Source organism: Lissotriton helveticus, chromosome 3_1, assembly GCF_964261635.1.
Source record: "Lissotriton helveticus chromosome 3_1, aLisHel1.1, whole genome shotgun sequence".
Taxonomy (NCBI): Eukaryota; Metazoa; Chordata; class Amphibia; order Caudata; family Salamandridae; genus Lissotriton; species Lissotriton helveticus.
Window position 1 is genome coordinate 796,248,119 of NC_136061.1, and position 27,656 is coordinate 796,275,774.

The 27,656-nt window shown below is 43.7% G+C and overlaps 1 protein-coding gene across 7 annotated transcripts in view; it reads right to left on the reverse strand.

Moving 5' to 3' along the window:
- The window catches only part of PLEKHA7 (pleckstrin homology domain containing A7), a 988,577-nt gene that overhangs the window by 27,274 nt on the left and 933,647 nt on the right, over nt 1–27,656 (reverse strand). For all 7 annotated transcript variants that reach the window (XM_078681034.1, XM_078681032.1, XM_078681039.1 and 4 more), the window contains 3 exons: nt 24,792–24,883; nt 10,705–10,905; nt 3,244–3,405 (listed from right to left, as the gene is read on the reverse strand). In XM_078681034.1, coding sequence (XP_078537160.1) covers nt 3,244–3,405; nt 10,705–10,905; nt 24,792–24,883 — 455 coding nt within the window. The remainder of the gene's footprint in view (nt 1–3,243; nt 3,406–10,704; nt 10,906–24,791; nt 24,884–27,656) is intronic.

The following is a 27,656-nucleotide window of genomic DNA, read 5'->3' on the forward strand; positions in this document are numbered from 1 at the left end:
TTCACCATTATTGTCCACATCACCCCAGTTTTTAGATTCCAAAACTGAATAAGGGCCTTTAGCATAGGTCTAGGATAGGTCTGCCTGCTCCTCAATGAACATGAAAATTAAATAAAACATCTTCATCTCTAGGATATCACACCACAACTTGGGAAACGCCTTTAGAGTCTCCTCTTCACCGAACCTTTTCAACATGTATATGTTACGACCTATCCAGCCAATCTCCTTCTCCAATACCAGCCAGATTAATCCCACAGACCTGCAGGACCACTTCACCCACACTACCAACTACCTAGCCGATCACGAGGATTGAATGGAAAGAGACAGGCACAGGCTAAATAGGGTCTTTCCAATGCACAAGTCACTCGGATGTCCTTAGGCAAAAGCATCAATAGCTCCCTTAAAGTAGATCTCAAAACAAGCCCTGTCAACAGGGCAGCATCCGACCTAATGATGTCTCCATTAAAGGCTTCATCGACTTCAGACCCCAAACCTGATGGTGCAGATGGCATTAAATACCAACAGTCGAAACTCCAGGAGTCGAACATGGTGTCAATGAAAGAAGACAGGTGTCCAAATGGACCGCCACATTATCAGTCCTACAGGAACTTCAGCGATGCCTTGTTGGAGCCCAGTTCAAATGACAGGCCCCCTGCCGGACCTACACATGGCTACGCCACTCTTACCAGCAAGGACACATGCACATATGCAGAGGTTTTATGTTGGCAGGGCAGGAGCCGCAATACTGTGCCACATAATGACCTCTGCCGATTCCAGTATGTCTGCCTGTCAAGGTCAAGCAGGGTTCACGAGTTTTATTAAGATTCGTGGGTAAAGGAGCTGTGTTTCAATAGAGCATCGCTGAATCCTTTTTAGTCCAGTGATAACCCTTGTCATGCAGATGTAATGCTACACACCATCTTCCTAATATTCAATATTCTCAGAATGGGAAGGTCAACCGCAAAAGAAAATATTTAGAAATTGAGAGGCTCTAGACACAGAAACAAATATACAAACCATTTTCTGCATGGAAACCCTGCCTTTCCAGTGACTGCTTCCAGCGATCTAACCAACAGGCGAAGGGCTCATTCGCAAGCATTAAGAATAGTCATCCTTAAATTGGATGTAAGGGCATCGGCGTGTGATCTGGAGAGACCCACGCCACGTCCAATCTCCAGAAATCTGGACAAAAGCGTGGGTGTAGTTATGTCCTGAAGATATCGATGTACAAGACAGGCCCTGGTTCGCTACAGGTACAATGAAGCTCCCTGCCAGGACGTCTGAAATTGTGCTTGGCAGTTGTGGAGACTGCCTAGGATGACAAAAGGACCAGAAGGAAAATTTCCGAGTTCAGGAGCTCACAGCTCTATTCCCAGTTTTCACAACGACAAATGGACCGTAGGGGGGAAAAAATCGCACGGATCAAATTTGTGATGCAGACTTTGCTTCTTTTGCATTGCGCATTTTTTCCTTCATTTACTGCAGTCAAACATTTCACAATGTATGCGAAACACTCCATGTCCAGGAGATGGCAGTAGCGCAATACAAATGCCCGCGCACCTGGCCACTGCGGCAGTAAAGCATATTTTGTCACCTTCACCGACCTAGCCATTCGTCTCCCTTATCTCCCCCTCGGCAGACCCTTTGTCATCCCTATAATGAGCGCTGTCCATCTCGCGCGGGTGAAAAGAAGTGAAAACAATACCGCGCGGGCAGCCGCATCACGGCCCCGCCGCCTCTTTGTCACTGAAGAGACGGCAACGTTTTAGTAATCTTTGCATTTAAAACGTCAATACCCATTAATCGAATCTGCTGGGGGCACCTACGGACACTCGGACTAATTGTGACTGAGAGCCCTTTCGACGATACAAACCCCTGCATAGGAGGCAGCATACAGACCCCGAATGGCTCTTAGACTGCGGCTAGCCCCCATTAAGCAAGAATTGAGCCGCTTATGCTCCATTCCTGACGCTTCAGTGCTTCACCCCGGGGACTGGAAGAGGGTGACATGAAAACCTGCCCGTGCGGTTTCAGTCAGAAGGAGCGCTCGTTTTCGCACTCTCATCCCCTCCCTTAGGGACCGCTGCGCAGGGAGGCATGGTTAGGTACTTTATGAAGTTGAAAACTATACTGTCTCCTTAAGCAATGCACGTCCAGGCGATCCTTTGCATGTCTGCTTTAATGTGCGAGGTGCCAGCTGCAGAGCAGAATGTGTCCCTGAGCTGGGTCCTGTCCGTGGGGCGGCTTGCCTCACTAAAAGAGGACCCCGGGAATCCTGGAGGGGCGCCACACTAGAGCAAAGGATACCGAGGACTGGACGAGCCCCCTTATTTATTTTTATGTATTTATTTATTTATTTTTTCAATTTGTAAGGCGCTACAGCTACCCAAAAAGGGTTTCCCGGCGCCGAGACACAGCGTAAAAGTCAGGAGAGATTTATGGCCATTCTTGTTATTGTTCGAATAGCCAGGTCTTGATGTGCTTTCTGAACCTGACATAACAGGTATGACCCCAGGCTCGCAGGCCCAGCAGGGCGACGCGGAAGAGGTTTATGTTTAGGGGGAGAGAAGCTGCCTTGCCCCTGGTCTTATTCTGTGTTAGGATGAAGACAAGGACGCCTTACTCTTAGTATTATGGGATGCTTGTTTGTGGAAGACACGGAGCCTTGCCTTAAGTGTTATGCTGGGTGTCATGGAAGATCGAAGCAACCCCCACCCTAAGTGCCTGATCACAAGCTGCAAATCCTCATTTCCATAAGAAAAGGGTTTACAAGTATTTCCGGGCAGATACACGTCCCTGATGGATGGCTTGATCCAAAATGTATATAAGTCGCGGCTTCCCAAATGGCGGCCTGTAATCTGAATGCAGCAGTCCAAGTATCTGTGGCAGCAACATGGGCACGTCACGTGACACCCCTCGGTTCATGGGGCCTAGGCTGATGTGGTCATAAGGAATGTACTATCTGTATCTGAAATGCTTCCTAGTGGACCACATCTGCCTTTGATGGTATTGGGGTGTGCTAGTGTAATATGATCCTTCTCATGGGCATAGTGTGGAAGCATCTGGACACATTCCGGAGTCAGGTGCAGCTGAATGATGGTACCAGGTTACAAGAATTATACAAAGGAAATCAAAACTGAGGCCTACCAGTGATGCTACGCTGCGTAAATGAGCCCTATTTCCATAACACAGAAGGTGAATATTATAAATTGCTGTGTCAAATTAGTGAATGGACTAGTTTACCTCTTTGCTGATGTCCAAGTCATAGTCCTGGGGTTCCAGGTCAAGCTCCGTCACTGGAACAGCGGTCACTTTCAGCCAATCAGAGTCCTCTTTGTCCTTGTCTTCGATCCCACGCGCTGCTCGCTCAAGTAACTGCAAATCAAACTCTTGCTCACGTTTCCACTGGTGACAAAGAAAAATGTTAGAGGCACTTGCTTGGAAAAATGACTCTGTGCAACAGCTAGGGGTAGGTGTATGAAGAGAAGAGCAAAGCTACCCGCAGGCTCCCTCTGAGCCCCAATGTGGATATATTTCACAATGCGGACCCCAGCATAACTTATTATTGGTAATTTTATAGAACTCAATAAAAGCTATTAATCAGGCCACTTCTGGCTCAACAATGTCTTTCATGGGAAGGTCACTCACATTTCTGCATTGGGAAACGAATCCATACTCACACACACAGCAGGTTAACAAGATACACATCAAATGCTATTGTATCGTCTGAGAAATAGGATTGATGTTTCAGCACTTTGGAAATATTGGCACTGACACCCTTTGGCATCTGGTGCACTTCCATTACAATGCTACTGAAGGCCTTTTGTGAGGCTATCCTGCTCTGGCAGGTTCACCTTGGGAGGCAGGCAGTCTGACCTCTGATTATTAATAAACTGCACAGCAAGATAAGCTCCTGGAAATGAAGGACCCTTCACTCCCGGAGGCATGCTATGCTGACCAAGAGACACTCGCTACTAACATTCCATAATAACGCGCAACTACACATTTCCAATGACATAGACATTGCCACGTACGCTTCAATCAATTTATAAGTCATGTGACTGCCTCAGCACACCTAATGTGGTAGTAATTTTATGTTCTCACACACAGAAGGGGAGAGGGTCTACATGTAACTCCACCACCCCGAACCCCCTAAGACAATATAATGTACACACAAAAGGGGTGGAGAAGACAGAAAAAACAAACTATTCAAAAGTGTACAAGCAGTGGCACACTTGTGTCTGATGAAAAACTGCCCTCACTCACACACACTGTGTGTGACATGCTTCATCATCGGGTCTGCTACGACGCCCGGGCGTAGCCACGTTCCGGGCGGAGAATAGGGAGGTGGAACAAAAAGTACAAGAACAAAGTGCAACACAGGACTGAAAGTGACAACAATCTTCACAAACAAACACAACAAATCAAGACTGGATACAGTGATGGAACAAAAAATTGCAGTAGGGAATAGTGGAATTAAAACTGGCTCCTGGATACCAAATATAACTTTATTGGTAGGTTCCAGGGGTCAGGATTAAAAATGAATGGATGGTAGTGCTAAGGAGGGCAGTTTTTCACCGTAGTAATTTTATGCCCAGAAGTTCGATCTAAAAATGACTTTGGGAAAAACAAATGTTTTCAAGTTAACGTCAAAGTATAACTAGTTGAACTTTCCTTTACTTTTGATGCACAATGTATGTGGTCCGCTTCTTTAAAAAGTCGGAAATCTGCATCAGGTTTTTCAACCTTGGGTCGGGCCAGCTTTCTAATAGCTGTCCCGACCCGGCTGTTCATTTTTATTACATTTGTAATATACTACATTACTTTAATGGGTATCAAACATGCGAAATTAGGAATTGGTTAAAGTTTGAGAGTGAGATGTCAGGAGACATACTGGATATGAATCTGGGAAATACACCAAATTCAATAAAACAACCTTCCATCTTTTCATAACGAAATGAATAATAGGAGTACCTTTCAATAGAATAAAAAGTTGAATGGTTACATTTCAGAAATATTGTAACAAGCAGTTCAGTGGATAATGGGGAAGTGGTCTGATTTCCAAGTGTAAAAAATTGGAAGTGACACATTCACTGCTTTGACAATACAGTAATTTGGAGAAAGACCAATGCGATCATGTTACTGTTTAACTGAGCACATTTTAGGGTGCTAGGCCAATGGTAAGTCAATGTCAAAGTAATTTAACTGGATCAACAATACCAAAAGTTTATGTCCACAACACAGCCTACAATTGGACAAATGTGTCAGTGAATCTTTGAAGAATTCACAATAAATGTCTAAAGATTTCGAATTTGTCCATGAAGATTTTGCTGGCAGTAATTCTCAGCATAGTGGGAAAATTACAGTCCCACTCAAACAGCATAAAGAGATTTCCACATGGCATGAAGGGGACTTCCATTTCAAAAATATATATAACTACTAAGTTTAGAAACCTGGGATAACAGTTTATCATGTCATGCAGTAAATATTGTATTGTGTAGTGTAGTCTATCTGTCTGTACCCTTAAAGTTCAGCATAAATACCACGAAGATCACTTACATACTTTTTAATTCCATTCTGTAAAACCCTGATTTGTTCTTTCTGAGGTCTGCCTACTCCAGTTACATGGCACTCTGTGAGATCTGAGTCCATACTGTGTCTTTGAGGGATACATCCGTGCGTACACTGCCCACTGCATGTCCAGGGTTTTGAATCATGTAGTAATACAGAGAAGGCATCCATCTCACACTCTTTGACTATATATATTTACTACAGTAAACTTCTGTGTATGCCACCATCCCGAATGTAAAAGATCCCACGTGTACCAGGCCAAACTGCTTGGATTAAACTTCTTGAAAGGGTAAATTAAAATTTGCTTAAGTACGTAAAAAATCGATATCAGTTCGTCTTCAAATCCACCCTTCATGTACACTGTATAAATTAACCAAATGCAATGTGCTGGTCACGTTCTGTACAATTGTCACAAAACAATGTACGAATACTGCAGGCCTAGACAATTCCAAGTGTAAGTCCAACTTACGCATGGAAAAGGGTGAAAATTATGCATTGAAAATCTATGTATGATTCATAAATGCATGGATTTATACATACGAGTTTGATGTATGTGTGAAAATTAAGTCGTATAAGATATGCAAAAGTAGTTTTTTCCCCTACATTATAATTAGGGGTTGTTACAATCGGTGTCTGCCTTATATATGGTCACACAAGCCCTATTCAGAAAATGTTAATACCCACTTTGTCCACACTGTGTTCACAACACTGTGTATTGGTTAAGTAAGGAACACTGTTTCTGTAAATCTCAGGATTCTCAAAGCTATTTGGCCCAGAAATGGCTATACTCATTTTCTTGCGAGAAGTCAGATTCTGTTGGTGAAAATAACATTATTCTAAACCACTGCCTGACAAATTCTTCAAGCTGCTGGGCCCATGGTTTCGAGGTAGTGCCAACATGTCTTATTTCCGGATCACAACCTTCATTGCAGTGGGACTGATAGGTAAGCTATTATCACTAAGATATCCCAAGTACTACACATTGCCAACTTCAGTGAACAGAAGACCCTACCTGAGCTGCAAGAAGGGTGAGAAGGTGCAGCCAAACTAATCTTTGCACAAGCTGGTGGTGTTCTTGGAATGTTCAAGTCGTTACAAACAAGGACTTTTAGGAAAATATAAATAAGTTGCTGACAAAGACCTGGAAAGGGTGTAACTTGTATTCCCCAAACTTGGCACCATTATATATCATGGAACTTCAGAACTGGAAGAGGTTTCAATATCCCTAAACTGAACTCAACCGTCCTGGACATGGGAGACATATAAATAACAATTGCCAAAGAAGTCTTCCACCATTCAATGGGGTTGCCTTACCAGGTTGCTGTGTAGCTATGGCAACTAGGTTTTGGACTTGTAGTGTTCCAGGACCCTTATGGAGGAACCCACTATCTGAAGAGAGTATTACTGACCAGATCAGTCAAGAGCCTGGACATCATCAAGAACAAAATATTATTTTAGGCTGCAACTTTCATAAAGACGTTTTCTGGTCTCACTGTAGAAAGTAGATCACTCTGCACTGGTCAGAGTACGAGGTGGGCCTTTGCTATGCACCTACCAGTTGAATCTTTACCCTCGCAATAGCATTGGATCTAACCCAAAAACGTACATTTGATGGTTGTGTCATATGACTTAAAGGAAATATCTTAGTGCCTTACTCTCATTTGTATTAACAAAATTGTAACAAATACACACCTCATTTGTTGTTACCCATTTGGGAAACATTAATGTCCCTAAATAAGTATTTTCACATCAAGAGAGCTACTAAACACAATTCTCTTATTAAACTACCAAAATTTGAACATATACCACATTGGGTGATAGTTATAGGCAAAAAACCCTTTCTTTACGTAACTTTTTTAAAGTATGAATTAATCAACAAAATACGAAAACATTTCCCATTAAAATCATATTAAATATTGGGCAGTAGGTTTCATACACAGTATATGTTGTTTGCCATCAGAACATTGCTAACAAAAATGAATGTGTCCGTCGGTAAGGAATCTGGTGCTCATGTAAAGCGCGCCGATACCTGATATCTTGAGGTAGAGTTTGTGCTATATAAACCTCTAAAAAAACAAAAAAAATTACAGGACCTACAAATACGCAACTTGGGCAAAGTTGCCCGTACTTTCTTAACTATTAGACATTGACATTATTTTTCAAATTGAGACTTAACCCCCTCCCACTCATTAAGGTGCCCTTTGTACCTTCAAATATCTCCTTCTTCAGGACCATAACCAATTCAGCAATCTCCGTCCTCAGGACAAATAGAGGTAATTCTGTGGCTGATCATCAATCACAATTTTGCTAATATATACACTGTACTTCTGTTAGGACAAAAGGCCCTTTCAGGTCCGTTTATCTCAGTTTTCACACATAATGGCTGCAAGGGTAAAATATTCTAGTTGGTTTCCCAATGCTAACTTTTTCCATATATATCACGAACTGCATTTACGGAATCTGCCGTAACGCTCAACTGTGAAAACACTGTCTAGAAGGGTCACTTCACTGTAGACCACAGGCCACTTTTATCATCCTTTTTAACACCCCCAAGGGTGAAAAGTACATAAACCTGATTTTTCAGTTGCTGAAAATGGCCCCTCAGTCCACAATATCAGTCAACATTGTCACATGGTGTAGAGTCTTCTGTGTTGAGGTACTTGCCATCATTGAGGACTCTAAATCATACGATGATGGGGTAGACGAAACAAAGAAAGGAGCTTTTTTTTTAATAATTCCAAATTTAGTATATCTACATATTTTTGCAGCTATACAAGAGAATTGTGTTTGTTTGTTCTCCTGAGGTGAAAATATTTATTTAGGACATTGATGTGTCTCAAATGGTTAACAAATGAGGTGTGCATTTGTTCTTCGACTATTAAGGCAAATATTATAAACTGTGGCTGATATAATTTAAACATTTAAGTGTCAACCGTAATGTAGTTTATGATACCACATTTAGATGCAGGTAATTTTGAAATCATGTTGCCACTTTGACAATTATGTAGTGATAATTGCCTTCAAGAAAAGTTAATCTTTTATTTTCCTTAAAGCAAAAAGGTGGCACGCCCACTGTAAAGAGGCAAATACGTTTTGGGTTAATGTCACTAGTCCCAAAACAGTTTAATACATCAGAATGCATGACTCCGAATAGGTGAAATATCTAGAAACAAATAGCCAAAGACAAAAAATTCTTGGGACCTCATCTCACAATCACCTGAAATTACCTATAGATGTTCAAATTGTATGGCAATAAAATGTCACCTACAGCATTGTGCATAATGATTTCGTAATGAAAGAGAATATTGAAGCAATGTCAGCAATAAGGTAGCACTGGGCCCTTATGGCTTTAGAAAAACGTTTTAAAAGGTAGTTTCCTTTTTAATGCAAAGATCTTTCCAACACATCAAAGTGAAAGTAACATAGCATTTCCACTCACTGAATTAAGTTGAAGCTTCTATGCAAATGTAGTAAATGCACGGATAACAATATATTCGGCCGAAATTATAACATTTACAGACGTTCTCAGTTTAAACCAGGCTTTGTTGCTAATTAGAAAAGAGGTTCTACTGAATGATACTTGTCAAAAAGAGAAAGAGGAATATTTTATGCTCAACGATGTATTTATTGGTGTTGCTACATGAGACTTTCACAACAGAAAGCATTTCTCTACAGTAAGAAAGTTCAAAGTTTGAAGTACAAATTTAAAATCATATCAACCAGAAATATAAGAAAAATCCAATTTAATGATGCAATGCCCCTGACATGTTTAAATACAAATCTGTTTCTATTGCAGGTGCTGGTTACGATTTTTCACAAATTTAATCCAGCGACATTTAAATCTATATTTGTTCTGACGACATTCAGGTAAATGCGGAGATCTATCCAGCATACACAGCCAAACAGTTAAAAGTTTGAGATCATGTTTAAAGTAGTTTATCAGATACTATACATTCATCAAAAATATATTTATTAAAATCGTTAAATAGGAGGAATAATACATTTTACACATGTATTACAATTTTGTGACATAAAAGCCCACATTTCATGATTTGAATAACATGTGGCAAAGAGATTACGTTTTAAGCTCACCACATAGTAAGAGTGGCCTTGATTATTTATTACTGAGGCACTGGTATGTTATCAGGTGGTAGTAGGTTATATGCACTGATTTTATGGTAGAGCCATGGGAAAAGTGCTGCTACACGAGAGTTAAGGGATTCTTTACAAGGAGAATGAAGAAGCATATGTTATTAGGAGGAAGTAATGCATGGCTACAGATGTGCAACTAAGCCTGGTAAAAACTCAGTAGTCTAGTTAGCAAGTACTTCAGATGATTAGAAGCTTCTGTGTACCACACAGGAAAGAGTTAGAGCAGACAAGTGGTAGGAATCTAAAAGCAAGAGTGCTTGTACTACGAAACGCCGGCGGCACAGACAACTGAAGTCTAGTCTGTGGACTCTTCAACAAACATCTTGGAATTATACCATGAGCGACGGGTTAGTTACTTCATTAGAATACTAAGGGTTAGTGCGATGGAAAGGTATATAGTCACATATTTATAAGTACCACCCTAAGAAAAGTCAAACCCTTTTTCATGCAATTCTTCAATGAGAGAGTGAGCAATATCAAACATACCACTGATTCAGTGCTGCACGGCCTACTTAATACAGCAGTATCAGGATGAGCAGGAGATCCCACTAACATACTTTTTCAATATAATAACAGAATGCTTGGTGCACTTCTAAATACGCGCCTTACTTTCTTCTATGCCAGGAGCTGTCTATCGTTAAACACTCATCATTAACTTGTCATACAGTCCCACTCCTACCTGCATATTTTCATGACATTCTTCACACCTTCTAAATAAGGTTCAATATATCACTTCTGTCTTTGTAAAACCAAAACACTAGCTTTCTTCGCCCACCATTCACTACCTGCACAGCCTGCCAAGTGAACTCCACAATTTACAGCCAGCGCTGCTGATCTACCATAATCTGGGCCCATGACACTGCGACCACCCGTGAGAAATAGGACCCCCACTAAATGAAGACGCCACATGCGCACTAGGTCTAAATGCCTCCTGCTCAAGACAAACACGTGAAAAATCCTCTGAAAGAGTTTCTAACATACTGAGCCTACGTCTGTCGAAACGGGTCGGGCTACGGGTCGGACAGGGGCGGAGTGCCTCTCTCCTTGGCTCAGGGTCCTCTTCCGCTCTCGGACCAAGGCTTTCTGGTGCCGCTTCATCCTCTCCAGCTGCTCCTCGGCACTCATCTTCCCCCGCTGCTGGTCCCCGGAGTACAGGCGCTCCAGGGCGCTCTTCGGCCGGTCCTGCACACACAGAAAACACAGCAGCCGCAATTGTTGAATAGATAAATACAAAACTGCAGTAAGAAAACTAAAGAAATGTAACATCTTGAGATTCCTATTAGAAGCTGCAAACTATCAAACAAGACTTGAATAACCGTATTAGAATTTCACTTTAGAATGCATTTAACCCCTTCACTGCGCATGACAGAACCACGCCGTCATGATCCACGGGCGGCGTGTGCTCGTGACGGCGTGGTTCCGTCATGCTGCAGCTGATCCGCCCACGCGGCACTGATTCCCCGCCTGTGCAGGCGAATTAGTGAGTGGGCGGAGTCATGACGGAACCACGCCATCATGAGCACAGCTCGCACGTGACTCATGATGGCGTGGTTCCGTCACAAGCATGGCAGTGCCGCGCTCACCCCCCATTACCCCCCAGCGCTGCGGCGGAATTAGCTCCGCAGCCAAGGGGTTAAACTCTGTTATGAACTGCAAAAATAAAACACACCTAAAGAAAATGTGCCTGCTTAAAATGTGTGAGGAAACTAACATTAAGTACAAAATGCAGTAGGCTGTAATTCTACATGTGCTTCTGTAACTAGGCCCAAACCATCTTTTCTTTTGACTCATGCTTACAGCTAAATAGATGTTTCTTTAGAATATTTTACCTAGCACCAGCATCCTAACGAAGAATGTGCTGACTATATATTCTTTTGCATTACACCACACTAGCTTACCCTGCTTTGCCAATGAATTTGCTACTGATTTGTAATGAATAAACTGTTAGAATAAGAAACAATTTGAGTATATCATGTGTACGCTGAACCAGGATGTTGCAAATAGAATTGTTGCATTACAATAGACTAGCCCTCAATTGGCAGGAGCACTCACCAAGGAATTTTACTTATCACATACTAGGCCTATTACTCCTGTTTTAAAAATTCACAATGCTAAGGTGGGAGCAGCGGTCCTGTATGGGGCAGAACTCTGGGGGACCAGTAACCTCACTAAGTTGACGGCCGCTCAAAATACATTTTTTCGTAATATTACTGGATTACCAGCATCCACTCCCTTGATACCTCTCCACTATGACCTAGGAGCTCGTAGTTTTGATGATATGGCAAAATATAGATCTGTTGCCTACTGGAGGAGATTATGGGTAACCCCTGAACTCCTGCAGTATGGTCAGGGCTTCCTTGAGGTCAGAGACTCAGATAAGTCCCACAAAATTCAGTGGATGAGGGAGGTTAAAATAATTTACACGGCTATGGGTCTATCTGCATTATGGCATGACCCTGTGGGGAATGTCTTCCCACCTAAAAAAATACTTCGTGAGCTGTATTGGAACATGGTTGAGCTCAGGACATTTGGACGCCATACAGATTTATCATTCACTACTGATTTCTTAGAGCTCAAGCATGCCCCGGCCCTAGAACCCTATTGGGACTGGATTACTATTCCAGGGAACCGGAAGAAGTATCACCAAATGAGGGTGGGGACACTACCACTAAATACATTAACTGTAAAATGGCGTGGGAACCAAAGTTCGGTCTGTCCCTATTGCCCCGATCAAAGGGAAAACATAGGGCATGTGTTGTTTGCCTGTCCTTAATACAATGTACCAAGGAAGTCGTGGCTTAAACCAATTTGGGTTCAGTTAGGCTTCAAAACTGCTAGTGAGGCAATTAGGATTTTAAGAACTGACACATCCCAGCTAGTCGTTATAGCCTTGTCGAAATTCTTACACTGGATGTGGATAATTCGTGCCCGTAAAATGAGTTCCGCATAACCCCAAGGCCTGCTGTTATATGCTGCTATATGCTGCCATTTGATCAAGTAAAGTGTATTGAGAATTTGATTTTCCTAGCAATGAATGTATTATCCTTTTAACACTGTCTTTTTTTAACGTTTTAAATGTGATACTTAGCTACTTACATTTTTTTTTTTTTTTTTTTTAAATTATGTATGAGCTAGTAAGCTCTTTTTAGGAATAGTGGTAATGTCTGTGACCAAATGTGGATCTTATTATCTATGGGGTGGGGGTGAATTTGTATTGTAAATGTCTTTTATGATTGAAAAATATCGAATAAAGACTATGTTGATTTGATTTGACTAGCCCTCTATCTTCACAAAGGGACCTTAAAAGCAGCTAACAGCTTAGGTATGAAAGTTCTCATGATAACTTTCTCTCACATATCTAAAACTGCAACATTTGTTAAACTATGCACCAACGTGAAAGTTTACCATGGGAATCCGGAGGAGAAGCAGTGGATGACAACACCACCATCGATAAGTGGTTTCCATTAGCTGAAGATGACATAAACCTCCCAAATTTCGCTACATGATTTATGAAATTATATTTATAATTGAGTGTTCCTACTAGCTAGAGAGGAGAGAAGACCCTTTACCTTGCACAATGCTTAAGGTGTTCTGTTAATATTACTTGAAGCTACTGCTGACAGTGACTTACCCTCCTTTGAATCTTAGTGCAGGGAGAATTTCTACCTGCATTTGATCAACACTACTGCTGCAATCATTAACTTGATCACTAACTTTATTGTATTGGTTTCTACTGCAGCTGTGGGGAACTCGGCTGAGTTTTTCCAGAACAACCCTTTATGGGAAGTTCGAGACTTTATCTATGCTTCAAGAATCTTGCTCTTTTCCAGAAGAGACTCTTCATGGGTTTCTATAGCGTAGGTTAGGCTCTTTAGATAGATAGGGACTGATTCCTTTATGGAAAAACACTGCTTGGTTTATGCTGTCACTAATAAACCCTTTCTTAATTAATCTGCAATTGACTTATCCAAATAAAAACGACAACATTTATACTAACCATTTAAAGATAAATAAAGGTTTTAGAAACGTCTTCAACCTTTCATCATTGACTGATAATTAAAAACCTGACAGTTGATGATAAATGACTTGGACTTTTATTCTAGTTCCATTACAACATGTTGGCAAAGGTCTGTTGACCTAGTGAAAAGCACCACAGGATTTAGAGGATCCCAGTTGTAAGTTTGGGTTGATTGATTTAAAACCCGAACTGACCAATCCTTCGAGTGCTAACAAAATCATAATTTTTTTTGTCCAGTTCCAAATCTTGACTGGAGGAACAGTGGCTATGCAGACTATTTACAAAGTCTACACAAGTTTCCACATTAATTTATCTGATTATTACGACAGTATGATGCAGTTCCTGTCCTGGCACACTGTCTTATAGCAAGTCCAAAGAAAAATGGAGGCAAATATTCAACATGGTGGTATTTCCAAAAAGTAAGGCAAAACTCTCTCTAACGTGTGATTCACCCATTCGCTCCTCTCATAAAAAACAGGCTGACCTTCCAAGAGATAAAATATTCTCTTCTCCATCTGAATCCAATAGAGAGGCACTCCCATAGAGCACTGGAAGCTGTGTGGCCTCGATTGTTGCCCTTCTAAAAGAAAATGTACAAATGACTAATACACAACTACCTGGAAAAGGCAGTATAATGTATGGCAAGTATCATCCTCATCCTGCATTTAGTCCAAAGACTGCATCTGGAGAATTTTATTGGCAGAGACTGCATCAAGAATATTAGCACTAGCTACAGAGATATACCTCCAGCCCCAAAAATATGTAAATACCAGTGGGAGTTACATCTAGGTTAGAAAAATATGAAACATTAAACCGCTAAGTCAAACAAGTATTCGAAATCAGTCTTTTGCTTTGTGTTATTTTGTTAAAATGACCTACACCGTGTAACCTTTAGCTTAGCCTGTAGTGTTACAATGTAGGTAGCAGAGAGACATTTATAGACTGTGGATATTTAATTCATGGTTCACAGTCCCATAACTAGACGTATAAGAACAGTTGGTTCTTCTCTATGTAAACATAATTACTCGGTTCACACCTCCCTTAAGTGTCACCTAGTCTTGTGATGTCATTCCTAGTCTAGCAAGGGCTGAAATGGGAGTAAAAGAAAATGCCACTTTACACAACATTTAGTGACAGTGGCATGATTTGCAAACACCACAGAGTATCTGGACCACACACATGTCCGGCTAAAGAAGCAATACATTTGTCTCAGTGATGCAAAACAATGGCTCTTGGATAAGGGTAGTTACAAGGATAATTATTTTCTTTTTGACTGATTCACAACCCTGGAGACAGTCGAATCACTGACAGAAAAAAGCAAAAATCACAATTTCTGGCTAATATTCCTATGCTTGAGCACAGGTGATCACATTTGTTAATTACTGCAGTGTGAAGTACACCAGGCTCTCCAAAAAAGGCAGAAAGGCTTCAATATGTTCAAAAGAATGTAGTCAGAGTAACCCTTAACCTGGACCCCAGCCAACCTACCCTAAAGGTCATCCAATGTTTCATAGTGGTAGTTACTACATTAAAATCATCGTGTATCACATATAAGACCTACTGGAGAAAAGGTCCTGGATAAACTCAAATGCAGACTCACAGCTGCATGACACCCGTGAACTCAGGTCATTCAAAACATTCTTGATCAATCCATCATACAACCAGGCAACCATCTTGCAAGGATAAAATATTTTTTCCAGGCTTTTTAACACATTATGCTGGCCATCTTCAAGCTACAGAGAACAATATTTTCTATACTTCTAAGATAGCTGATCGCCACTCTTGGCTATGCCAATATTGGCCAATGTTAAAAGCATCCAGAACTAGCAAAGTCAAAAGCCAACCGAAGAGCACTGGCAAAGAGAGAATGATAGGTTCTCTAGACTGTTTAAGGTCTAAGTTGGAATATAGAGGGGGTCCAGGGAAAATCAGGGGATCCTGATTTAATAAGTTATCTCAAAACCCACAACATCATTATTCTACAGGAGATGTGGTATTATAAAGGGGGAACTTTCTCTGGAGAGATATGCATCCTTTAGTATAAAGGGTATTCCATCTTTAAGTAGTCAAGCTACATGGGGCCTTGTTACACTTGTGAAATTAGGTCTGGTTTGTAACCGCAAGATGATCCCTACCAATTCCCCCCACTATCATACTGATCTTTGACCGAATAGGCCACGTTACAGTGCATGCATTTACCATGCATGCCATTAGAGCGCAGTCATTACAACGACCGTATTGTTACGCCGCATACCATTACAACACAAGTCATTACCACGACTTACTGTAGAGGGGGAGGGGGGTGGCTGGATTGTGGAATAGTATAATTCACTATTCCAACTCCAGTCTGTGCAACAGTAGGGAAAGTGTTGGATTTAAAATCCAACACCTTCTGCCCCCCTACAGTAAGTCGTTGTAACGACTTGCGTTGTAATGGTATGTGATGTAACAATGCAGTTGCTGTAATGACCGTGTTGTATAAGCATGTGATGTATCAACATTGTTGTAAACAATGATTACCCTTTGACCATCATCTCACCATCCTCGGCATTAGCATCTATAATCCTATTAATGGGAAAGAGAATTCAGAGACTTTGGAGGAAGTGAGCAGGTTTCTAGAAGTTTTATTTCCCTGTCCACCCTCCTAACAGATTTAGGGGATTGTGTCTGGGGACTTTAATTTACAACAGTGAAGGGATTGCTTTCTAATTGACCCCAAGGCCTCAGAGGGTTTTCTTGTTGATCAGGTTGATGTTAAGCACTCCACCCAAGGGAATACCCTAGGTGACCTGGCTGCTAATTCTAATCCATTTAACCTATTCTCTATACAAGCACTTAAGCAGCTGGAGGGTGCCCCCACTTTTGAGGGCCCTGGTGTGGGGACAGTTATTGACTATATTTTCTTATCTGGGGGCATATTTCTTCTCTGTCAAGTTTTTCCTAAAATGGAACCCGAATAGTAACCATAATACCCTAATCGCTACCTTTGTATGGAAGAATAAGGCCTGGTGCATAAGCGGTCTCTAAAAAACTTTAGTCACGACCAAAGATTGAGGACGTAGGATTAAATGGGGACATAGTATTCCTGGGGAATTTAGTGTTGTTATCACGTCAGGAGGCGTTCAGAATCGGCCTTGATGAAGAGGTCTCAGGGGTTCACATTCTCAAAGCTTTTGGCACGATTTGCAAGTATATTAACCAGACACTCACGAACCCAGGATCAGCAGGCCCACCCAAACCTTGTAGGTGGTTTGACAAAAATTGCACTAGGGCAAAGAAGGAGCTTTTGATAGCTCTTAAAAGTACCCCACAAGGGGTTCAGGTTAAAAGGTGTAGACCGGCTTAAAAAGCAGCTGTTGCTAGCAGGAAGTTGCAGCTCAAGAATGATTTATGGAGTGACATCAAAGGATGGTACAAAGTTTTGGAGGGGTCCTGAATCACCACTTCCTTAAGGAAGAACAGTTGCCCGATCAGGTGGTCTCTATCCCGGCTCAGGCTTGGGTAACCTTATACGACTGTGAGGGATCTGAGCCTTGGTATCACTCTATCACGAATACTGATATACTGACTATATAGTGCACAGAGGTTAAAGAGGCACATCTATCTTTACCCCAGGGTTAGGCCCTGTTGCTATCGTCCCAGGAAACTTGTTAAACTCGCTAGTGGATCTCTGGGCCCCGGTTTAGTATAAATGCGGCCATCAGAGGTCCGCATCCAAAGGCCTGGAAGCAGTCAGTAATAGTCCCTATATTTAAAAAAGGGGAGTGATAGCAGATCTCGAATGCTGTAGGTCAGTTTCCCTAGTCGACGTTGAAGTGAAGATCACAGGAAAAGTGATTCTGGAGAGAATCACTTACTGGGCTAACGATAAGGTAATTCTCTCTGACCTACAACATGGGTTTAGACCCGGGAGAGGTACATTTGAGCAGAACTTAAATCTATATCTCCTGATAACTAAATATACCAGGGTAAGAGGGGGTTCTGTCCACTTGCCCTTCATGGACCTCAGCTCAGCTTTTGACTGTGTCAACAGAGATAAACTCATGACTGAGTTGTGGTCCTTAGGGGTGGATCAGGCACTTGTTTCGCTCATGAGAGACCTACACATTGCCTCACAGGTGTGATTAGATACAGACCTGACGGCAAATGCACACAGCCCATTGAACTTAAAAAAGGTGATCACCAGGGTTGCATTCTTGCCCCCTTTTTAGGTCTCGTGACCTATCAATGCGCATGCGCATTGAGAGAAGCGAGACTATAGGGCTTTAAACAAAGTTTACCTAACTGTGGCGATTTGGTGCTGTGCCCGTGGCTTTTAGGTCAATGCGCAAGCGCATTGACCTAAAATGCGCGTGCACATCACCAAATCGCCGTCTGTTCCCTCAGCCGCACTCCTCCCACACCTTTGAAGTGAAGCTTAGCTTCACTTCAAAGGCCCCGGCTGCTTCACACCCTCATGCCGCTCTCCCCGCTCCGCCCCCTCCCCTGCCCGCCGTGTGCATTTCTCCTCCCCCCCCCCCTCCCCACAGCAATGCCCTCCGTCTTGTTTCCTTTCTTGTTTTTCTTTCAGGTGAGATATCTTTTCCATCATTTGCGATAATACAGTTCTCATATGTTTTTTTTAATTATTAGCAGCATATACACAGGCGCCCCTTCGGCGCTTTTGCTCTCAACCCTACTATCCTGTCAGCCGCATCTCTATAAGTTACTCGAAGCATGGCCTGACATGTGCACAGCTTATTCCGGCACCACCATCCTGCCAGACGCTTCTGCTTTGTTCGCCCACCGCATGGCCCTATTTGTGCACATTTTACTTTCGTGCACACCCTTACCCGCAGCCTCTCCTTCCCCACTTCTGCCTTTTCGGGTCTCGCGCTCACCGCAGACCCCTTCACATGGCTCACACCCACCTTTTTTTCAGGTTACCATGCCATTCCCCACCTATCCCCCAGTCATTTCCGGGTAGGACGCGTGCACCCAGTGGACTCTCGGCCTTGGCCCGCTTATTCTGCCAGCCGCTTCTGCTTTGGTCACCCACCGCATGGCCCCATTTGTGCACATTCACTTTCGTGCACACCCTTACCCGCAGCCTCTCCTTCCCGACTTCTGCCTTTTCGGGTCTCACACTCACCGCAGACCCCTTCACAAGGCTCACACCCACATTTTTTTCAGGTTACCATGCCAGGTTACCTCACTCACCCTCAACCCCTCACCCTCACTCACCCTCAACCCCTCACCCTCACTCACCCTCAACCCCTCACCCTCAACCCCTCACCCTCACTCACCCTCACCCTCAACCCCTCACCCTCACTCACCCCTCAACCCCTCACCCTCACTCACCCTCAACCCCTCACCCTCACTCACCCTCACCCTCACTCACCCTCACCCTCAATCACCCTCACTCACCCTCACCCTCACTCACCCTCAACCCCTCACCCTCACTAACCCTCACCCTCACTCACCCTCAACCCCTCACCCTCACTCACCCTCAACCCCTCACCCTCACTCACCCTTAACCCCTTACCCTCAACCCCTCACTCACCCTCACTCTCACTCACCCTCACTCACCCTCACCCTCACTCACCCTCAACCCCTCACCCTCACTCACCCTCACCCTCACTCACCCTCAACCCCTCACCCTCACCCTCCCTCAACCCCTCACCCTCACTCACCCTCAACCCCTCACCCTCACTCACCCTCGCTCACCCTCACCCTCACTCACCCTCACCCACCCTCACCCTCACCCACCCTCACCCTCACCCTCACTCACCCTCACCCTCACTCACCCTCACCCTCACCCCCTCACCCTCACTCACCCTCAACCCCTCACCCTCACTCACCCTCAACCCCTCACCCTCACCCTCACTCACCCTCACCCTCACTCACCCTCACCCTCACTCACCCTCAACCCCTCACCCTCACCCTCACTCACCCTCAACCCCTCACCCTCACCCACCCTCACCCTCACTCACCCTCAACCCCTCACCCCCTCACCCTCACTCACCCTCAACCCCTCACCCTCACTCACCCTCAACCCCTCACCCTCACTCACCCTCAACCCCTCACCCTCACTCACCCTCACTCACCCTCACCCTCACTCACCCTCACCCTCACTCACCCTCACTCACCCTCACCCTCACTCACCCTCACCCACCCTCACTCACCCTCACCCTCACTCACCCTCAACCCCTCACCCTCACTCACCCTCAACCCCTCACCCTCACTCACCCTCAACCCCTCACCCTCAACCCCTCACTCACCCTCACTCTCACTCACCCTCACTCACCCTCAACCCCTCACCCTCACTCACCCTCACCCTCACTCACCCTCAACCTCACTCACCCTCAACCTCAACCCCTCACTCACCCTCAACCCCTCACCCTCACTCACCCTCACCCTCACTCACCCTCAACCCCTCACCCTCAACCCCTCACCCTCAACCCCTCACCCTCAACCACCCTCAACCCCTCACCCTCACTCACCCTCACTCACCCTCACTCACCCTCACTCACCCTCACTCACCCACCCTCACCCTCACTCACCCTCAACCCCTCACCCTCACTCACCCTCACCCTCAACCTTCACCCTCACTCACCCTCAACCCCTCACCCTCACCATCACTCACCCTCAACCCCTCACCCTCAACCCCTCACTCACCCTCACCCTCACTCACCCTCACCCTCACTCTCCCTCAACCCCTCACCCTCACTCACCCTCAACCCCTCACTCACCCTCACCCTCACTCACCCTCACCCTCACTCTCCCTCAACCCCTCACCCTCACTCACCCTCAACCCCTCACCCTCCCTCACCCTCACCCTCCCTCACCCTCACCCTCACTCACCCTCAACCCCTCACCCTCACTCACACTCACCCACCCTCACCCTCACTCGCCCTCAACCCCTCACCCTCACTCGCCCTCAACCCCTCACCCTCACTCACCCTCAACCCCTCACCCTCACTCACCCTCAACCCCTCACCCTCACCCTCACTCACCCTCACCCTCACTCACCCTCACCCTCACTCACCCTCAACCCCTCACCCTCACTCACCCTCACTCACCCTCAACCCCTCACCCTCACTCACCCTCACCCTCACTCACCCTCACCCTCACTCACCCTCACCCTCACTCACCCTCAACCCCTCACCCTCAACCCCTCACCCTCACTCACCCTCACCCTCAATCACCCTCACTCACCCTCACTCACCCTCAACCCCTCACCCTCACTCACCCTCACCCTCACTCACCCTCAACCCCTCACTCACCCTCACCCACCCTCACTCACCCTCACCCTCACTCACCCTCAACCCCTCACTCACCCTCAACCCCCTCACCCTCACTCACCCTCAACCCCTCACCCACCCTCAACCCCTCACCCTCAACCCCTCACCCTCACTCACCCTCACCCTCACTCACCCTCACTCACCCTCAACCCCTCACCCTCACTCACCCTCACCCTCACTCACCCTCAACCCCTCACTCACCCTCACTCACCCTCACCCTCACTCACCCTCAACCCCTCACCCTCACCCTCACTCACCCTCAACCCCTCACCCTCAACTCACCCTCAACCCCTCACCCTCACTCACCCTCAACCCCTCACCCTCACTCACCCTCAACCCCTCACCCTCACCCTCACAACACATATTGTGTTACAATAGGTGTCACATTTGCGAAAGATAAAACTATTGGCATTGTAAATAACAAAGCTATTAATTTCGCTATTTTCAAAACAAGCACATAAATAAAAAATGTGTCCTTTACAATACCAATAGCTCAAACTTTCCTAATGCGAGACCTATTGCATTGCTGTGCTTCTCTCCCCTGCTGCACTCTCCTGCTCTCTAGAGATGTGGCCTAACGACCAGAGCTGCCATCTAAGTGACGTAAATACAAAACATGTTGCATTCCAAATGCTATAGGTGTCACATTCGCGAAAGTTATAACTATTGGCATTGTAAATGACAAAGCCATCAATTTAGCAATTTTAAAAACCAACAAATAAATAAAATATGTCATTTACAAGACCAATAACTCCAACTTTTCTAATGCGAGACCTATTGCATTTCCAATGCTTGTTATTTATCATGGTTCATACTTCAGGACTATTTACTCTAAGATAATGCAGCCCAAATCCCACGGCTACAATACATTAAGAAATATTTTTATGAACTATTGCCACCAGATTTAGTTACCAACCCTAGGGGCATTGTAAAAAGTGATCTGGTGTAGGTCAAACAGGCTTTCTCCCAGAGCAGACCATGCACAACTATGCCCTGGTCAAATCTGTTAGTGATATTGAGCCATATCTCCTCCTGAAAATGCCCAACCGGCAACATTGTTTCTTGACATTCTTGAGGCTGGACATTTTTCACCAGCTCCTGGTCACAGGGGGTTTGATATAAACCATCCAACTTGACAGCTCGTAATTGAGACACCACCTCAATTTGCGATATGATGCATGTATTGCTTGTTTTCCGATGTTTTATATTCTCTGTCACAAATATCTGGAGCTGCACCCTCTCCCACACCTCCCCCCAAGCGCCTTGAGACCCTCACGGGTGAGTAGCGTGCTTTATAAACCCCTGATTGATTGAAATACTTCTGCCTCTTCTGGTTTCTGAACATTTCAGACAGATAAGACCTGCATATCTTTACTTGAAGCTGCTAGCTACGCCTAAAATGTGTTTCTTTGTTTCTTGCTTCCTTTCTGGTGTCCTATCGGCATGTTAATAAGTATTGGAATTTTATGATCTAGTATTTCTAGGAGAATGATGGCAATCTTAATCTCCATTTTATCATTACGTATCTGCTTTTATGCATTATTGTAAGCTTTTCACAAATTTTCATTCGATGTATTTTTAAACCAATGAAAGTTTATTGTGATATATTGCTTCTGCTTAATGAGATCCACACTTTTATGATTTTATTAAAAATTGAATAAAGTTTAATGATCTGAACTGACAGGCTTTGCGATTGCTTGTTTCCTTTAAGGCAAAGAAAATATATTTTTAGATCTGAGTAGAGCTTAAGACTTTGCAAGAAATCTGAAATCTCTTGAGTGAAGGTTAGATGTTGCACCATTAAGACATGGCACCTCATTTCATTGATGCACCGTGTAATGGAGCTGAAAGTAGTCTTGGCAGTCTTAGCTGGTGGAGTACTAGGTTAAAAGCTGCATGCACTGTGCTTCCCATGCATAGTCCTCAATATGCAGTTGTGCTGCTGAAACGGAGTATGGAACCGCTAGTTGATGACCTGACGCGCACCGCCTGCTCTGCCACCGCCCCCCAGGGTTGAATGCTCTTGAGCTGTTCATTTCAGAGTTCACTTCTTGCCACAGCCCAGACTTTTCTGTTGCGAATAAGAGTTAGCCACATGACTTTTGCTGGCAGCCAAGAAGTCAGCATATCTCTGCTAACAGGAGGCATCCCCATGCTTGTTGTCGCTTAGCAGTTGCAGCAGCTAACTCTCGACTTGGAATAGTCGGTTGCTCTTTACTGATTCGATACTCTGCTTCTATTCTGCCTTTTCTCCTGAAACTATGCACTCAATGTAGGTCTGCCTGTTGGGTCAAATTGTTAATTTGCATAGTCTCCCTCAGTACCAGATGCAAATAAAACTTCACTGGGACCCACTTTGAGTGAACATCAATACAGAGCTGCAGAGTGAAACTTTAATGTCTGGTACACAAGGGCATATATATTTTGCATGAGGTGTCAGGTAAATTTCATTACATACCTTCGTGATCCTGAAAAAGTTTGAAAATAACAAGGCGTGACTGGAAAATCAATCCTAACCAATGTAACATTTCCCTGTCAGCTTTAAGGAAAAAAACTACACAGTAGTTCATTTGTAAAAAAAATGTTTTAAAAATACCTGCTGGAGCTCTCGTCTAGAGGAAGCTTCCACCAGCCCATTTCTCTTGCTCGCCCTACCTAAAACAGAACCATGAACCTACAAGTGGAAAGAGGATGTGGTGTAATGGCCAGAGCTGCCGACTCGGGGCTGGGGAACCAGGTTCAAGTCACATCCTGTGATTCTGGTTGAATCACTTAATCTCCCTGTGCCTGCAAAAAATGAATATATCCTTAACTGGTGTCGGTGTTGAGGATTAAGGGCCATATGTATCATAGTTCCGTTTTGCGAATTCTAAATAGCGATTTTTAAGGAATCGCTATTTAGAATTCGCAAAACGGTATGTATGTAAAAAATCGCCTCTTTTTAGCGATTCCTTAACATTCCTAATTTGCGATTAGCAAATTGCTAATCGCAAATTACCCATTCATTTGTATGGGCCAGAAGGCCCATAGGAATGAAGGTGGAAATTTGCGATTAGCAATTTGCTAATCGCAAATTAGGAATATTTTCAAGGGTGCAGGGGTGTCTCAAGAACACCCTGCTGCACCCCTGAAAATTACATGTGGGGGCATATGGCGCACATACATGCCTTAAGGGCATGTATGAGCGTCATATGGCACCTTTGGTTTTTTTGAAAATAGCTTTTTTTAAAGAATTCGCAACTTACCACCAACTAGAAGTTGGTGGTAATTTGCAAATCCTTATGGGCATTTTTGAAATATTTTTTCTTTGATACATGGCATTTAAGGAATCGCAAAATTTGCGATTCCTTAAGTGCAATCGCAAAATAAGGAATAGCAAATTTTGCGAATCCTTATTTTGCAGCAAAAATGTTACATACATACCATTTAGCAAATTAGCATTCGCAAAGACCGAAATTCGGCGAATTTCGGCCTTTGCAAATGCTAATTAGCTTGATACATATGGCCCTAAGTGCCGGTGCTGAGCAGGAGAAACTCCTGGCTCAAATTAAGCACTGGAACTACAACTACTGGCACAATTAAATCGCTTTCATTAAAAAGCGAGTAGAAATGTTGTTGTTCATTTAACTTCGTATGAACATTGCTGGGTTTATTAGTAATGTGCCTTTTCCCGCGTGTCTCCAGTGGCCACGGACATTCCTGGTCGCTGAGCGCCCATCTACGTTAAATATCACAAACAGATCACAAACTCAGCACACTGAAGTTACCGTGGGGCCATCTGCCGCTAACCCCCGTCGAAGCGTCACAAAAGAAGCCACGGTTGATGACTGGTGCAATCTTGACGTTGAACCGGATAGACCTGTTTAAAAAACAGAAAACATATCACACTGTACACATTTACTTGAGTCGACCTATTCAAACACTGAACGCAGTAATTATTGGACACCATTTAATAGATCAATACAATGGTTTGCCAACGATGTTCTGCAGACGCACTTGTACGAAATCAAATCTTTGCCAGAGATTGGAGAACCATCCTATCGCTAATTCTGAGATTTTGAAAAATGCTCCTGCTGTTAAAAGACCAGTGAAATTCTTGTTCAAAACTAGTTGATGTGCTGTAACAACAAGACTGGATTTCTACTCATGAATTCACAGATAGGGTATGAGTGGAAAAGAACAGGGTAGACCCTCATGGGAGAGGATGGTAAGTGTATGTCCAGCCATTGGTCACATGCTCACTGTGCCACTGAAACCAAACTGCACCGACTGAAGAACCGCAACTAGGCCACGATCTTGAGTTACTTGTGTGCCGGTTCGAAGAGAACCTGGTTTGGCAGTTCAGGTTGAACTCTTCTTATTTGAGCAGGACCAAAGCTAATCTGCATATGGCTGGGTCTAATCTGAGGTGGCACAGCGAGCAAAAGAACAATGGAATGGAATGCTACCCCACCAAATATCAATGGTTACACTATTTGTAAAAATTCCTCCCATCTCCTTTTGTGTGCTTCATAGGAGAGGAATGCGCAGTTACTCAGGGTATCCCCTACTACACACTGTCATTTATGTTTTCTACACCTAACATTTAGGAAGGAAATTCGGAATTGATGACAGATGTCCTCACTGGATGTAATTTTGTCATGGGTTAATGACAAATGTAAAGAGATAAGATAGCCCAGCAACCTTTAAGTAACTTTGAGGAGCTTGGGTTTTAACTCAGAAAGTTCAGGAACATTTCTTTTTTCGCGTGCCTTATTTTAGGTGCAACCAGTCGCGGTCCGTGCAGGTAAAAGCGGTGGGGCCGTGTTAGGGGAGATTTCGAGGGACGATGCATATAATTCATTTCCCTTTGGCGTCGCCCTTGAAATTCCCCCTTAAATGGCCCACTGCTGTTACCTGCACAGACCGCAGCTGGTTGCAACTGCCCAAAAATGTGCCACAGATCATAAATGCAGCGTACATGTCACGTGTGATAGAAACAGACAGAACAAAGTGCAGGTAAACTCCCTTGCCTTATAAAGGTGTACAAGTCAGCAATTATTACTGAGAGCCAAGTTCTCCCGTTTGGTTTGTTTCTCAGAGGCAAAGCACTAGCTGAGCCATCAAAATAGTATGAATATAAACGACACAACATATGTAGTGTATAAATGTGTTACAAATCTTTCATTTAAAAAACTGTTTCATATATTTATAACATGGCTGCGAAAATAAACGTGACTCAATACCATTTTATTTCGGGCAATTGTACAAATAACCACACAGTCACACAGTAATTGATACAAAGCAAAAGTAAATTATCAGTTTCTTTTCGCAGTACAGTAAAAGTGACATGAGAAAAAAAAAATTTAGGCTCACAGATTGAATGTGACAATTACTAAACACATATAAAGAACTCTACGAATATTCATGATAAGCTCCTAACTATGATTTGACCTTGCTACATAAATGTAACCTCTTGCAGCCTGAGTTTGGTTAAATACGTATGCTGAAATAAGTGCACATGAAAAAATGCCATTGCATAACCAGATATATGCATATGTGAAGAGCATTTTTATTACACTATTTATTACCATTGGTTACAGAGGGGAGGAGCATCATGACTCTCGTGTGAGTAATGGCCCTTACCTACAGTTAACAATATATACAATGTTACTCTGTAACCATCTGTTCATAGCATGTAGTGCTGTAGATTCATTTGAAGTCCATACTCTCGTCATCTAATGTTGGGTCCTGGATCAGCTTGCTTTTCTTCAAAGAAGTTCAAGTCACAAGACCTGTTGTGACTCCCTCCACCCATCTTCCAAAATGCACCCATACACTGGCTCCATCTAAATTTGTTTTTTTGCTCAGTGGGTGAGTAGTGTAAGTAGAGTACAGTTTCGAAGACAGAGTGTGGTGTGCATCTGAACATGTAAAATATGAGTGATTATCATATGCTTCAAGGGAGGGGGGGGAGCATGTGATTCTACACCATTGCACACTACAAATAGATGGTTACTAGGTAAGTAGCATTTTCCATTCATAACATGTGTGGCTGTTGCTATACATGCGCTGCATATACTATTAAGCAGTCCCTCTCCAAACTAGCAACAGATTATGTATATGTTTGAAACAGTGTTGGTAAGAATACTTGTCCAAGTAAAGTCTGTTGATGTGCCAGAACATCAACACAATAACTCTTGGTTAAGGATTGTGGCACTGAACAAGTAGTAGCCTTGCATTTATCCATTAAAGGTCTAAGGTTGTAGCCTTTTGCACGTGGGCTCTAGGGGCAAAGGCAGTGTGCTCTTAGCCTTGACATAGCAAATAATCTATTAAACAGGATTAGTTCTCTCAATATAGCACATACAGCTCTTGTGACATCCAGAGTGTGGAGGACTCTTTCTACTACAGACTGTGGTTGTAGAAAGAAGATAGGTAGCTCAACCGTCTGCTTCATGTAGGAAGGTGAAACAACCCTGGGGTTGGTGTGCAGAACTACCCTGTCTTCAGAGCGTAATTTGTAAAATAATAGGTGCAGAGACCAAAACGTTTGCTCAGAAGATGCAGAAGCACTGCAGAAGATTGTAGTGCCGAAAACTAAGATGGCAAAGTCTTAATTCCACCTCATGCATCTTAAATCCATCACCCGA